The 15,860-nt window shown below is 37.5% G+C and overlaps 1 protein-coding gene across 16 annotated transcripts in view; it reads right to left on the bottom strand.

The window, feature by feature from the left end:
* The window catches only part of HEATR5A (HEAT repeat containing 5A), a 128,970-nt gene that overhangs the window by 42,939 nt on the left and 70,171 nt on the right, over nt 1-15,860 (bottom strand). For 8 of the 16 annotated variants that reach the window (XM_063697706.1, XM_063697710.1, XM_063697708.1 and 5 more), the window contains exons 18-23: nt 15,400-15,590; nt 13,359-13,518; nt 10,701-10,890; nt 9,517-9,686; nt 6,082-6,108; nt 3,087-3,225 (exon numbers count right to left, since the gene is read on the bottom strand). In XM_063697706.1, coding sequence (XP_063553776.1) covers nt 3,087-3,225; nt 6,082-6,108; nt 9,517-9,686; nt 10,701-10,890; nt 13,359-13,518; nt 15,400-15,590 — 877 coding nt within the window. The remainder of the gene's footprint in view (nt 1-3,086; nt 3,226-6,081; nt 6,109-9,516; nt 9,687-10,700; nt 10,891-13,358; nt 13,519-15,399; nt 15,591-15,860) is intronic. The other 8 variants (XM_019010155.4, XM_055361331.2, XM_055361328.2 and 5 more) reach the window with 1 other exon arrangement.

Below are 15,860 nucleotides of genomic sequence, written 5' to 3'. Positions count from 1 at the left end.
CCACAGACGGATGGATCCAGGCAAAGTAACTGGAAACCTTCTGGAAAGGATTATCATTCTAGATGGTTTCTGGAGATGGAATCTACTCCTGGTGAAGATGCTGTGAACACTGTTGAAATTACAACAAAGGATTCAGAATATTACGTGAATTTAGTTGATAAAGTGGTAGCAGGTTTGAGAGAATTGATTCTAGTTTTCAAAGTTCTACTCTAAGTAAAATGCTATCAAAAAGCATTGCATGTTACAGAGTAATCTTTCATGAAAGGAAGTCAATGGATATGGCAAACTTCATTGCTGTCTTATTTTAAGAAATGGCCAGCCGGGTGTGGTGGCTCACGCCTTTAGTCCCAGCACTTTGGGAGGCCGATGTGAGTGGATCACGAGGTCAGGAGATTGAGACAATCCTGGCTAACATGGTGAAACCCTGTCTCTACTAAAAATATAAAAAATTAGCTGGGTGTGGTGGTGGGCACCTGTAGTCCCAGCTGCTTGGGAGGCTGAGGCAGGAGAATGGCGGAAACCCGGGAGGCGGAGCTTGCAGTGAGCCGAGATCGTGCCACTGCAATTCAGCCTGGGCGACAGAGCAAGACTCCATCTCAAAAAAAAAAAAAAAAAAAAAAAAAAAGAAAAAGAAATCGCCACAGCCACCCCCTCAAACCTTTAGCAACCACCACCGTGATTAAGCAGCCATCAACGCTGAGGCAAGACCCTCTACCAGCAAAAAGATTATGACTCACTGAAGGCTCAGATGATGGTTAGCATCTTTTAGCAATAAAGAATTTTTAATTTAAGGTATGTACATTGCTTTTTTAGCCATAATGCTATTTCACACTTAGCAGACTACAGTATAGTACAAACATAACTCTGATATGCACTGGAAAACAAAAAAATTCCTGACTTGCTTTATTGCATGGTCTGGAACCAAACCCACAATACTAGGTATTGTGTATAGGTATGCCTATATAGCAGCCCAGCCATGCTGATTAATTCAAGTTGAAGCAAAAGTTTTTATTTTTATTTTTGTTAGAGACAAGGTCTCACTATATTGCTCAGGCTGGCCTTGAATTCCTGGGCTAAAGTGATCTTCTCACCTCAGCCTCTAAGGCAGCTGGGACTACAAGTACATGCCGCCACAACTGGGCCAGCTCCCTAAACATTTTAATGTCCTAAGAATAAAACTGTTACTTAAAGAGCATAGATTACTGATAGCAAAATATATTATGGACCTAAAAGCTTAAGATACTGAAAAGCTCCGTGAAGTCTATAACTTTCTAAAAGTATGATGGTACTTTGAAAACTATATACATAAATTATTATTATTATTTTTTGACACAGATTCTCGCTCTGGTGCCCAGGCTGGAGTGCAGTGGTGCAATTTCGGCCCACCAGAACCTCCCCCTCCTGGGTTCAACTGATTCTTGTGCCTCAGCCTCTCAAGTAGCTGGGACTACAGGCGCATGCCACCACACAGATCTAATTTTTTATATTTTTAGTAGAGACGGGGTTTCGCTATGTTGGCCAGGCTGGTCTCGAACTCCTGACCTCCGGTGATCTGCCCACCTCGGCCTCCCGAAGTACTGGGATTACAAGCGTGAGCCACTGTGACCAGCCAGGGTGTAAGATAATTACCTTTTTTTTTGGAGTCAGTGTTTTGATCTGTAACCCAGGCTGCAGTTATTATGCAGTGCATAATAACTCACAGCAACCTCAAACTCCTGGGCTCAAGCAATTCTCTTCTCTCAGCCTCCTGATTAATTAGTAGCTGGGACTACAGATGTGTACCATGACACCTGGCTAATTTTAAAATTTTTTGTAGAGATGGGGTCATGCCATATTGCGCAGGGGGTTATTTTTATATATACATATATATATATAATTTTTAAAAATAGAGATGAGGTCTCACTATGTTGACCAGGCTGGTCTTGAACTCCTGGCCTCAGGCCATCCTCCCATCTTGGCCTCCCAAAGTGCTGAGATTACAAGCATGAGCCAGTGTGTCTGGCCCCCAGGGCTGTTTTTGAACTCCTGGCCTAAAACAGTCCTCTCGCCTTAGCCTCACAAAGTGCTTAAGATTACAGGTGTGAGCCACCATACCTGGCCTATTATTACTATTTTTGTAGGCTAATAGTTTCTTTGAATTCATATGCAAATTCAGGTTATTCATATCATAGTTTTAAAATGAAGTGATATACACTTAAATCTTACTGGCTAAGAAATCCTTTAATTCAGCTCTAAAATGTAAAAGAAGGGGCATTAAAAACTCTTTAACTTGTAGCAGATGTATCTATAATAAATTTTATGAAAGTGAGATTCTGCGGCAAACAGAGGCAGGTGTGATAAATTATTTAAGGGCTAATCCCATTTCATTTGACTGCAGTGAAAAAACTTGCTCTAGATCAGTGGCTCTCAAACTTTAGTATAGTCATGCATGGCGTAATAGGATTATGTTCTGAAGAATGTGTTGTTAGGCAATTTCATTGTCATGTGAACATCACAGAGTGTACTTACCCAAACCTAGATGGTACAGATTACACACACAGGCTATATGGCATAGCCTATTACTCATAGGCTACAAACCCATAGAACAAGTTACTGTACTGGATACTATAGGCAATTATAACACAATGGTAAACATTTGTGTATCAAAACATAGAAAAAGTACAGTGAAGATATGGTATTATAATCTTATGGGACCACTGTTGTATGTGCAGTCTGTTGTTGACCAAAATGCCATTATGTGGCACACAGCTATACTAACATAGGGACTGTAAAAATATAGATTTAAAAATACAGATTGCCAGGTAATACTCCCAGATTTCTGGTTCAGTAGGTCTGGGATGGGTCCCAATAATCTGCATTTCCAACAAGTTCCCAGGTAAGGTATACACTGCTGGTTTGAAAACCAGTTTGAGAACCACCACTCTAAATCAGTAACATCACTGGTTGGAATAACTGTTAGCAATTCTTTCTTGTAGCAGGTTTAAGACATATTAACTTTTAAACTGTTTCAAAACTCATGTATATATGGAAAATTTAAAATAAAAATAATCATTTGAGCTGGACATAATCTTGATCAAGAGAATTACCTGGAGTCAACTCTTCTCTGCTATCCTTAGCAAGCATAACAGCATGTTCTGAAACTTCAGCTGCTTCTCTTTGTACAAGCTGACGTAAGCAAGCCAGTACTGCTCTTCTCAGTAACAAGTAGGGGCTACAAAGATTCACCTGAAAAATACCATTTGAGGAACGACAGAGCTAAAATTCTTGTTGGCACTCAGTGAGTCTAATAGATATTCACTGGACCCCTTCCTGATTCTGTCCAGCCCATCAGCGGGCTGGACACAATTTATAAATACATAGGAACTTCTTGAAACCATTCTAGAATATATTTCTGATTCTGTAACTTAGAAACAGCTTAATAGGTAATATGTGTACTAGATTATGCACTACTCATAAATCTAAGCAAAAGTCTTTTGGCAGTGTCAGAAGGCAGAATTTATACGAGTAAATAGACTTTTAAGAGAAAAAAAGAACTACAACGGAAAGGATTTAGTTGCAGTTCATACATTTGTGTTCATGCAACTATATTATAATGTTTTATCATTCTCTAAGCAGAAATTTATACACATCCATATAGGCAATACAGCATACTGGTTAAAATGGAGGCTCCAGAGTCAAAATGTCTCAGTTTGAGTCCTAGATCCATCACTTACTAGCTGTGTGACTGTGGGCAAATTATTTAACTCCTCTAGAGTGCCTTAGTTTCCTCGTTTGTAACACTACTGCATCTCTCAGGGCTATTATGACATTAACACAAAGTAACATGCAAAATGCTTACCACAGTACCTGTCAAATAGTAAATGCTCAATAAATGTTAGTTATTATTAGTGTGGTCTCTTAACAATAATATTTTAATCAGACAACATACAAAGTAAATGCATTTTCAAATAAAGGCAGAAAACATTCACCAAAAATGCTCTCTAGAGACAAGCATTACAGAACACCAAATTTTATATATATACATACATATTTATGTATTGATAGAATACATATATGTACACATCTTACAGATGCAATGTAAATCTCAATAGGTTGTATCTACCCATGGCAAATGATAAGACTGGTAATATACTTCAGTTACAAGTCAAAGGTTAATGGATAAAAATTCTTAGTGATTTCATATATGAAATAAAGTTGAGATTTTAAATTTTGTACTATGAAAGTAAAGATCAGTCTGGTATGTTCTATAAAATAAATATGTATATTATGGTAGTGATCTTCAAAGCAAAATTTGAGAAATAATGGCATAATTTTATGGCGATCTTTAGATTTGGCATATGTGGGAAAAACAGGACTGAAGTAGGTGAAGTTTTGTAAAGAGCAGAGGCTAAATTTTGGGAGGAAATAAAAGGTAGGTAGTAGGAGCTATTAAGAATATATAAGAAGAGTGTCAGGTGTGGTGGCTTACATCTGTAACGCTAGCACTTTGGGAGGCCGAGGTAGGCAGATCACTTGAGGTTAGGAGTTCAAAACCAGCCTGGCCAACATGGTGAAACCCTGTCTCTGCTAAAAAATACAAAAAAATTAGCCGGGCATGGTGGCAGGTGTCTGTAATCCCTGCTACTCGGGAGGCTGAGGCAGGAGAATTGCTTGAACTTGGGAGGTGGAGGTCGCAGTGAGCCGAGATCACGCCTCTGCACTCCAGCCTGGGCGACACAGACTCTGTCTCAGGAAACAAAAACAAAAACAAAAACATATATATATGTATGTATGTATGTATGTATGTATGTATGTATGTATGTATATATGAGAAGAGGGCTGGGCATGATGGCTCACACCAAGAGAGGCCAAGGCAGGTGGATCACTTGAGGTCAGGAGTTTGAGACCAGCCTGGCCAACATGGTCAAGCCCTGTCTCTACTAGTAACATAAAAATTAGCCGGGCGTGGTGGCACACACCTGTAGTCCCAGCTACTGGGGAGGCTGAGGCAGGAGAATCGCTTGAACCAGGGAGGCAGAAGTTGCAGTGAGCTGAGATTGCACCACTGCACTCCAGCCTGGGTGACAGAGTGAAACTGTGTCTCAAAAAAAAAAAAAAAAAAGAATGTACAAGAAGAAACACATGCAAAGAGAGCCAAATTCTACATTTTATCAGAAGCCAAGAAACAGAAAAAATGTGTGCATATATCATCACTGAGTAGTTTTTTTTTTGTTGTTGTTGTTGTTGTTTTTTGAGATAGGGTATCGCTCTGTTACCCAGGATAGAGTGCTGGAACAGCTTTGTAAGTATGTTCTGTTATACCTTCAAGCTGTATTATGAACCCAAAAGTGGATAGAGAGGAATGCCATTCATAGAAAAGTCTCAAGGTATAATGTAATCCCATGTTTAGAAACTATATTGTTAGCAGGTTAGGATAACAGAGAAGTTAAAATATAAAAAGATTATGTTTACTCATCCCCAAGATTACTGTTGTATTTAACAACAATGACTAAAAAAGCACTTTACAAGACAATTTTAAAGGAAAGTTAATAAATCTACTAGTCATTTCAACTGGAGTTTTACAAGCATATAATACAAAGCAGGTGCAGCATTTATTCAGGCTAGTCAAACATCTTTTAGAAAAAGCATGCTTGGAAGTACCCTTTACTTATTTGGTAGAAAAAAGATTGAAGGCTGTCACACAAAGTAAAATGGGAGGCTTAATGTCTCCATGTCATTCTCCAGCATTTATATTGGGAAGAGGAATACAGTGGCTTAAGGCAAACAAACAAAGCAGGCAAAATACAGAAATTAAATTAAACTGTAACTACAATTATTTTCTGAAATGAATATATTAAATAAAAATGAGACCAAATTTAGTGCAAGGAGTGAGTGCACCAGCTGGAGAAGGTTAGGAAGGATTTGCTTATATTGGTATCAAATAAACACCACGAAACATGCTACACATACTGGACTTAGCATTAATGGTTCGCTTAAAAAAAGAGATGCAGAGGAAAACAAACATCTACAACCAAAAAATGACACAAAGAAACAGCACCGCAAAACTCAAAAAAAGTTAGGAATCAAGGGTCAGGGACCTACCAACACAGAATTATCCAACAAGATCTCCTGCACAAAAACAAATGACACACCAGTCATGACAAAACCAAAAGATAAATATTAGGATGACTTTGACAACAGTCAGCTAAGCATTAAAATATAAATGTTGATAGTTATTATTTAAATTGGCTTAGCTTCAGCTTAAAAATTTGCCACAAATATTTTATTTTCCAACAAAATGAGTTGAGCCAAGTTTTTGAAAATAGTCAACTCAAGAACTCTAAGACGTAAATATATAATTTTAAAATGCACATGTGATTAATTTTAGGTTTTTCTTCAGAATCTCTGATTAAGCCTCAGTATCAAACCCAATCAAGTAGATGTAAGTGTTGAGAGGAGTGATCTGGATTGCATTCACATGAACAGGTGTCCAGCAAGAGGCAAAGTTAATGGTTTACCTCATCAGAAGTTAATTATAGTTTAACTCTTAGAAGCCAAGTTTTAAAACTAAGAGTATTCAGAATTGCTAGTGTAGCTAAGGCCAAGTTTAGAACGGAAGTTAAAGAGCATGCAGTTAAAGGAAAATACTTCCCAGTAAGATTTTGCCTAATGATGAAATGCAATTTCCTTACTTTGGTGAATACTCTAAAATATAATAAATTCAATCTAATAAATTCAGAATAAATTACTAACCAAAATATTGAGACACTAAATTAATACACTATAGTGATAATTTTTGACTATGATTGTGTATTAAAAAATCATTTTACAGCTTGAATATTATGAGTTAACATACGATTTGTAACTGTTACTTCAGATTTTCTCACTTGCTCTAATGTACCCAAAAGTCTGATAATATAATAATCTCTATTCTTTTTCATATGTAACTTTTTTTTTGATGCCTATTTTTTTTTCCTGCAGTAAATATGTACCCTTTTTTGATTTGGGAAGGGAAAAAGTTAATAAGTTTGATCAGATTTTATTTATTTATATTTTTGAGACAGTGTCTTGCTCCATTGCCCAGGGTGGAGTGCAGTGGTGCAATCATGGCTCACTGTTGCCTCAACATCCTGGATTCATGTGATCCTCCCACCTCAGCCTCCCAAGTAGTAGTGGGACTACAGGTGCACACCGCCATGCCTGGAAAATTTTCTTAAAATTTTTTGTAGAGACAAGGTCTCAGTATGTTCCCCAGGCTGGTTTTGAACTCCTGGGCTCAAATGATCCTTCTACCTTGACCTCCCAAAGTGCTGGAACTACAGGTGTGAGCCATTGTGCCCAGCTGATCAGATTTTATTCATCATGAATTAATGGGTTATTCTTGTTCTTCATTTCTCAATAAACTTTAATTAATAAAAAAAATCATGTATCAGGTAAAGGAGAAATTTTATAGGTAATTAATGGAAATCTACAAGACAAGAAGAAAAAATGGCAGTATCACTTCATTTAAATGGAGAGTAAAAGATCAAATGCAAAGGAGTGAAAAATTTTTTAATAACTGGTTTTAGGAATGACTCTTCAAATATAAAAGTAATATTCCTGGGGAAGAGTCCCTGAATGGTACAGGTAAAATCCTTTTCCTGTAAGTGCTGTTTTCCCTAATACATGATTGACCCAGATCTAAAAAAATACAGGAACAAAAGTTTCTATCGGGAAGTCAGTCACATTCTCTTTTTAAAGTTTTATTGGGCTAGGCATGGTGGCTCACACCTGTAATCCCAGCACTTTGTGGGGCTGAGGCAGGAGGATGGCTTGAGACCAGAAGTTCAAGACCAGCCTGGGTAACATAGCAAGACCCTGTCTCTACAAAAAAGAAAAAAAATTAGCTAGGTGTGGTGGTACATTCCTGTAGTCCTAGCTACTTCGGAGGCTGAAGGGGGAGGATCACTTGAGCCCAGGAGTTCGAGGCTACTGTGAGCTATGATTGCACCACCACACTCCAGCCTGACAAAGTGAGACTATGCCTCTAAAATAAATAAATAAATAGTTTTATATGACTATCAGTATCAATAATTAATATAATAATATACTGTATGTTGAAGACACATGTCAAGACAGCAAAGGCAACTACCATTATTGAGTACTAACTAAATGCCTGAGACATTTGTCTTTACAAGCAGCATTTTGTGTAATCCTCATGTTTTGCAGACAAGGTAGCTGAGGCTAGAAGAGATTACGGGACTTCCCTAAAGGCGCACAGCTAGGAGGTGGCAGAGTTGAGATAAGATCTATCCATAAAATCTACAAAGGTAGTATGGAATAATGAAATGAGGACTGAAGGAGGAGTCCAGAAACCCACAATGTAGATTTAGCCACCACTTAGGTGAGCTAGATGTGTTACTTTATTTAACTTTTCAGTCTTCAGTTTATCTTTTTACTGAGAAGATTGGTTTTAATAATGCAAACACCATTCTACAAAAGTAGGGATAATCTATATGACAGATTTTTAAGATTCTGAGGTTCTTTCAAGCTCTGAAATGCTACATATTTTGCCTCAAGCTTGAAAATGAAAGGTCTATATAATGATTTTCAACAGTCACGTTACTAATGGGAGCGTGCTACGAACACTGCAGGAGTAGAAAAATTTGAAAAGCAATGGTGCCAATTTATAATTCCAAATGCAACTCAATTTTTGAGGCAAGTCCAGATAGAAACTGGTGACATGGTAAATCTTGTTTTTTTTTTTTCCTGAGACGGAGTTTCACTCTTGTTGCCCAGGCTGGAGTGCCAGTGGCACGATCTCGGCTCACTGCAACCTCCACCTCCCGGGTTCAAGCGATTCTCCTGGTTCAGCCTCCCGAGTAGCTGGGATTACAGGCACCCACCACCACGCCCAGCTAATTTTTGTATTTTTAGTAGAGACGGGGTTTCACCATGTTGGCCAGGCTGATCTGCCCACCTTGGCCTCCCAAAGTGCTGGGATTACAGGCATGAGCCACTGCGCCCGGCCAGGGGAAGTCTTAAAACCAATGACAATGAACCACTTCAAAGGAACTTCTGGTTGATGGCCTTTATCTTTCTACATTCAGTAGATACAATATTAGAAGCTAGATATTGATGCATAGGTTGCTGGAATATTAAGGAAAAGTGTTATTTCTCCATCTGGGATGCAAAGAACTTAGAATAGATGAAAAAGAAGAAAAAAAGACAGGTGACCACATAGAGTTTTGCATGTCCTACAGCATTTATATAGTACGTGGGACATTATAAGCACCCAATATGTGTTCATTGATTTATGAATAAATATTCCAAATATCAAGTTCAACAATGGGAGAAAAATTAATAGAAGAGAGACTTAGGAGCTGATTGCATGAAAGCTGCCCCCTACTCCCGAAAAAGACTAGAACTGAGGGGAAATAGCTACGTATATAACACATAACTTTGTACATAGCCTAGAGTAAAATTAAAATGTGTACTGGAATAAATCTAAGATTCAAATAAAAGAAACTAAGAGCTTGTTTACAATTCTATACTCACACAGAGGCAGCTAACCAGACTAGACAAGTTGACATGTCGTGGAGCAAACATATGAAGCTGCTGAAGGCAAGAGATGGCCTGAGCTTGAACAAGGCAGTCTGGGTTATCTTGCATTACTGCACAACCCAGTAGACAGGAAGTCCTTAAGGTAGAAATTGAAGTACTGTTACCTAAAATAAAAAGCAGAAAGCTTTTAATAATCGGCCTATAAAAACATTACTCTTTAAACATATATTACAGGTTTTAAAATTTACTTCCAGTTTAAACATATATTACAGGTTTTAAAATTTACAGTCACTACGAATCTGTGATGTACAATTTCTTCTACAAAAGTAGGAAAATCTAAGTTACAGATTGTTAGATTAGTTACTCTTTTTTTTTTTTTTTTTTTTTGAGACAGAGTCTCAGTCTGTTGCCCAGGCTGGAGTGCGATGGTGCCATTTCGGCTCACAGCAACCCCCGGCTTCCGGGTTCAAGTGATTCTCCTGCCTCCGGTCTCCCGAGTAGCTGGGACTACAGGTGCACACCACCATGCCTGGCTAATTTTTCATATTTTTAGCAGAGACGGGGTTTCACCATGTTGGCCAGGCTGGTCTCAAACTCCTGAGATCCAGTGATCCACCTGCCTCAGCTTCCCAAAGTGCTAGGATTACAGGCGAAAGCCACTGCGCCTGACCTACTTTAGTTATTCTTAATCTGAAAAGTTTATTACAACACAAATTATTAGGCAAAGAAGAACCTAAGACTATCAGTAGGTTATACCAAATTTTCATAAAAAGTGGAATTAGAAATTGCTAATAAACTTAGCCTCACTTGTATTAGTTAAGAATTACTTTCATGTATTATAATCATGTAATACTATGCAATTCGAACAGCTCGTAATATTTGAAATTTTGGACTTAGCCATTTATTTCTTAAATAGAGAACACAGCTCTTTGGATGATTCTGCTTCATGTCTGTCATTTTAACTGTTAAGGAAGCCATCTTTAGGAGATATGTAATTGTCTAAATATTGTACTCTGTCTTTTCAAGGTAAGAGAAATCAGGCTGAATGGCATTTATACATTCATTTAACAAAACATACAGCACCTATCACGTGCCAAGCATACAGACTAGGAACTGAATTCATTTTTATGTGTATTATTTTTATTAATGTAAAACATCACAAAAGCAGCTATGCACACCTTGTAGCTCTGGACCTAACGTGGTAATAAGGGCATTCAAACAGCGACCAAGGCTTTGGTGAACTTCAGCATGAGTAGGAGGCACATTTAACAACAACATTATAATAAGAGAAAGGGTAGGTTCCACATGCACATAATAGAGTGGGCCAGCAGAATCAATGATCAATGATAGAGAATGTAATGCCCAGGTCTGTAATGACAAAGAAAAACAATTAAAAACATTACAGCAGCATTAAGAAACATAAAATACATTAACTTGTTCTTTTGTTGAAGCAAGTGATAAAGTAACAGCAAATGTGAATGCTACTACTAGTGTGGAAAGAGAAATGGAGGACTTCCAACTCAGAGGCAATCATCCAGTTTAGAATGATATAGTTCATCATTAAGAATTGCAAGTAATAGTTGGTACTTCAGCTAACAGTTTGAATCAAATCTAGTTTGTTGAAAAATCGTTTATTGTTTAATCTATAGAAAGAATGAAAATTCAAGTTTTTAAAAAGATTCAACAAAATCTACAATTACATTCAACAATATGGACAAATCTCTTGAACATAATGTTGAGTGAAGAAAACCAGACATAAAAGAATATATGTTGTATGATTCCATTTACATAAAGTATAGAAGCAAGCAAAACTAATTTATGCTGTTGCAAATTAGGATAGTGGTTATCCTTGGTGGGGGCAGGTAGTTAACTAGAAGACAGTGTGAGAAGTGTGTATGGGGTATTGATAATGGACTGTTTCTTGATTTCGGGTGGTGGTTCCATAATGTACAGTTTGTACATAGATATGTACATTTATGACAGGTGCACACACACGTGCACACACACGCACACACACACAATGGTTTAAATGAAAAAAGACTGGTCATATACTGATAACCACTGAAGTTAGGTGGTGAGTATAATAGATTCATTATAGTATACTTTCTAATTTTGTGTACGTTTTAATGTTCTATAACAAGAAGTAAATTAAAAGCTCTCTCTTCAGAAAATGAACTGAAAAAGTTTTATTCCTCTTATCAATGGATGTATAAGAAAGCTTACAGTACTTTAAATGCTGCAAAAATGAGCTTCTATTTGTTAGGTGAGAGAGAGCAATCAAGAAAATTCAGAAATGACACTGACAGCCACGGAAAGTATATGAATTAATCAACAAAAAAGGTATTCAATATAAAACTAGGTACATTCAGAATAGACTTCTTGGAGAGAGAGAGAAGAATATAATAGAAGCAAAAAGTACTATATATAAACACGGGTGAAAAATGGAAACCTTTTAAGTCAATTCAGTCAAGTACTAGATGAAGTGGAGGAGGCGAGTAGTAATATGGTAATTCAGAGGGGGAAAGCTAACTGGATTAAAGCTTGGTGAGATGGTGGTTATACTGGATCTTAAAAGACTAAAAGATGTGGAATATCAAATAGGCATGTAAGGAGAGAAGAGAAAAAGAAAAGGTAAATGTAGACATGAGAATGACATGTGGATAAATCATCTGTAGAAGTCAACACTTTGAGGTAGTAACAGAAAACATCTGTGGGGTCAGTTGATGGGACTGGAATAAAGAAGTTGATTCAAGAAGCAATAAGCACTTTGTCAAGCTTTTCTGCAGGAAAGTGGCAAGATGAAAATCTTTTAGGAAAACGAATTTAGCCTTATATCTAGAGAGAGTTGGAAAGAAAAGGACCTAAAAATGTGACGAATTAGGAGGCTATGACAGTAATTTGGCACACATTAATAAGGGAGACAGATAAGACGACAGAAGGGGAGTAAAGGAACGGGAGAAATAAAAATCATTCCATATTTGATTAAGATAGGAGAATGATGATTTTACTGACAGAAATAGGTAAGATATGTACAATGATATGGTAAAGTGGTTAAGAACAGGAGTTTGGAGTCTATGACTTGTGTTCTTGATCTGATTGCATGATTTATTAGCTTTTCAGCTGTGAGCAAGTTGCTTAGCTTCTTAAGCCTCAGTTTTATTTCCCCATAATGGGCTATACACACCCTAATAAATTATTACAAGGACTAAAAGAATTACTATGAGACTTAGAAGAATGTATCGTAACACCTGGTACCTATTAAGCTCTTTAAAATAGTAGATGCTATTATTATTATTTATTACTATTATTATTATTTTTGAGATAGGGTCTGGCTCTGTTGCCTAGGCTGGAGTGTAGTGGCACAATCTGGACTTATGGCAACCTCTGTCTCCCCGGCTCAAGCCATCCTCCCACCTCAGCCTCCTGAGTAGCTGAGACCACAGATGCATACCATCATGCCCGGCTAATTTTTGTATCTTTTGTAGGGACAGTGTTTTACCATGTTGCCCAGACTGGTCTTGAACTCCTGAGCTCAAGCAATCTGCCCGCCTCGGCGTCCTGAAGTGTGAGATTATGGGCATGAGCCACCACTTCTAGGCCAAAGCTATCATTAAGATGGAACAGAGATACATTTTCAGAAAAACACACTGAAATTGACTTCAGACTCTGAGTGTGGGGGAAGATTTTAATTTTAAAAATCCACCAAGGTTAACAACGGCTTCCACAATTACTATGGGAGGAAACTATATTCATAAATTATTAATGTTCAATATAAACACAATCTGCATCATCTAAAAATCATGAATTTCAAGGGAAGTATCACATGAGGTACCCACCTGCACATCAGGAGAAGTGCTGTCCTGCGCCAAAGTATAAAGGATTCCAATACAAGAATTTAGGTGTTGAGAAGAACTTATTCCTCCTAAATACCTATGTAGGGACCCCAAGGCCAATGAGTGTCCTGTTCTGGTAACCACATCCCTTGCTGATTTCAATCTGTAAATATGAAAATAAAAATAAACGGTAATCACTGCAAAAGAAAAAAAACACAAAAACTAATGCATGTACATTGTCACTTAGGCAAAACTTTTTATATGGATAGTTGCAAAATTTAGAAATACATTTTTGGCTAACTAATAAAAAATTCTGAAGTAACCGAAAGGCATCTTGCAAAGGAAAACATTTTGAATCAAAATGTCCTCATATTATTAATGATTAGTTTAGTATGAGCAGTTTCAATGTCTTTCTATATATATATGAAGAAGGTTTTTAAGATAAGCATTATTATTACTTTATCATTAAGTTACATTTTAAAAACTCAAATGCTGAGATACTTTAATTTCATAGAGTTTCAACTTAATTTTGATGTTAAAATTAAATAGGCTAGGTGTGGTAGCTCACGCCTGTACTCTCAGCACTTCGGGAGGCCAAGGTGGGAGGATCACTTCAACCCAGAAGTTTGAGATCAGCCTGGACAACATAATGAGACCCTGTCTCTACTAAAAAAAAAATTGTTTTAATTAACTGGGCATAGTGTCACAAGCCTGTAGTCCCAGTCACTCGGGAGGCTGAGGCTGGAGTATTGCTGGAGTCCAGGAGTTCGAGGCTGCAGTGAGCCACGATCACACCACTGTACTCCAACCTGGGTGACAGAGCAAGACCTTGTATCGAAAATAAATAAAATTAAATACAAGAGAAGTTAATGTTTATTAGGAATTTTCTATGTACCGTGTGCTCATTTAAGTGGTTTATATTTAGCCCTTCTTTAATCCTCTCAACAACCCTGGAATTCATACTATTATCAGTTCCTGTTTATAGATGAGGAAACCAAAATGAAAGCTCAAATAGCTCTCACAAAATAACCAACTATCAAGTGGTAGAGTTGGGATTAGAGCCAAGTTAATAACCTGACTCCATCCTTCAAATCAGACACACATATTCAGTAGGCTCCAAGGTCAAAGTGCTATCAATACTACCACCACCACTCCTAATATAACTTATTATACATATATAACTAATATAACCACAAAGTTTTATTTGTAGGCTTTTTTCCCATATTACTTTTATATTTACTATCTCATTTACCTTAACATTCTTAAGTAGGTAGCGCAGTACCTCCTGGAATAGAAGAACACTGGCTGAGAGGATTAAGTAATCTACTAAAAGTTATACAACTGATAGAAATGAAAGTACAGGCCAGGAGCAGTGGTCCACGCTTTTAATCCCAGCACTTTGGGAGGCTGAGGCGGACGGATCACAAGGTCAGGAGTTCGAGACCAGCCTGGCCAGCATGGAGAAACCCCGTCTCTACTAAAAAAATACAAAAAGTAGCCGGGTGGTGGCACATGCCTGTAATCCCAGCTACTGGCGAGGCTGAGGCTGATGGCGTGAACCTGGGAGGCGGAGCTTGCAGTAAGCCGAGATCGCGCCACTGCACTCCAGCCGGGGCGACAGGGCGAGACTCCGTCTCCAAAAAAAAAAAGACATGAAAGTACCGTTTGTTTCCTCATCTGCAGCCTACAGCCTTTTCTTTTTCCTGTAGTTTGTTCTTATTACTTATCATATATGTTTTACATTATAAAACTGTATAAATATTTCACTATCCTAGAGTCCATCCCATTGATGATCAATTACATCACTCATATAGATTCTGATATTTCTTATTATATAAAGACTATAGCTGAAATAGTAGTTGTTTTATGTGCCAAGACCAGCCGGCCAATTTTTATTTTCTTTCCTTTAAAGCAGTCAACATTTGACAATTTTTCTTTTCTTAGTTAAATCTCAGAATGAAGATCTTACTAGTTCCAACAAGCCAGAAAGCTATACCCAGTTTTGAAACATAGCCTCTGAATATTAAATAAGAAATTCACTTACTTGTCAAAGCTAACTTGAGCTAATCCAGCAGTAAAAGCTCCATCATCTACCACTTGGGCTAATCTAGCCCATGACTCTGCAGCTGCACATCTCAGCAAGGGGTTGGGGCTTTCTAGGGCTCCCGTAACTAATGTTAAGGCAAATCTTTTCATTTCTTCTGGACCTAAACATCCCTTGGAGCCAGCCACGTACTGAAATATGTAAAGAACAACCCAAACTTACAATTGTAGTAAATTCTCATGTCCAGTTAGGAATGTACATTCTGGTTAACCAAATCCAAATATGTTCATACTTGGATTACTACTTAAAAACAAATAAGAACACAAAAACCCACACTGATAATACAAATATAATTTCATTTATTTTTACAAAGCACTTTAGAATTTTAAACCTCCAGGCAGCAATACGGTAATCAATTATCATTAAGGTATAAATGGTTTGAAAGAACATTAACAGAGATG

The sequence above is a fragment of the Gorilla gorilla genome, chromosome 15 (assembly GCF_029281585.2).
Source record: "Gorilla gorilla gorilla isolate KB3781 chromosome 15, NHGRI_mGorGor1-v2.1_pri, whole genome shotgun sequence".
In the NCBI taxonomy this organism is placed as follows: domain Eukaryota; kingdom Metazoa; phylum Chordata; class Mammalia; order Primates; family Hominidae; genus Gorilla; species Gorilla gorilla.
Note: the sequence above shows the minus strand (reverse complement) of the source record. Positions and strands in the feature narration are given on the sequence as shown.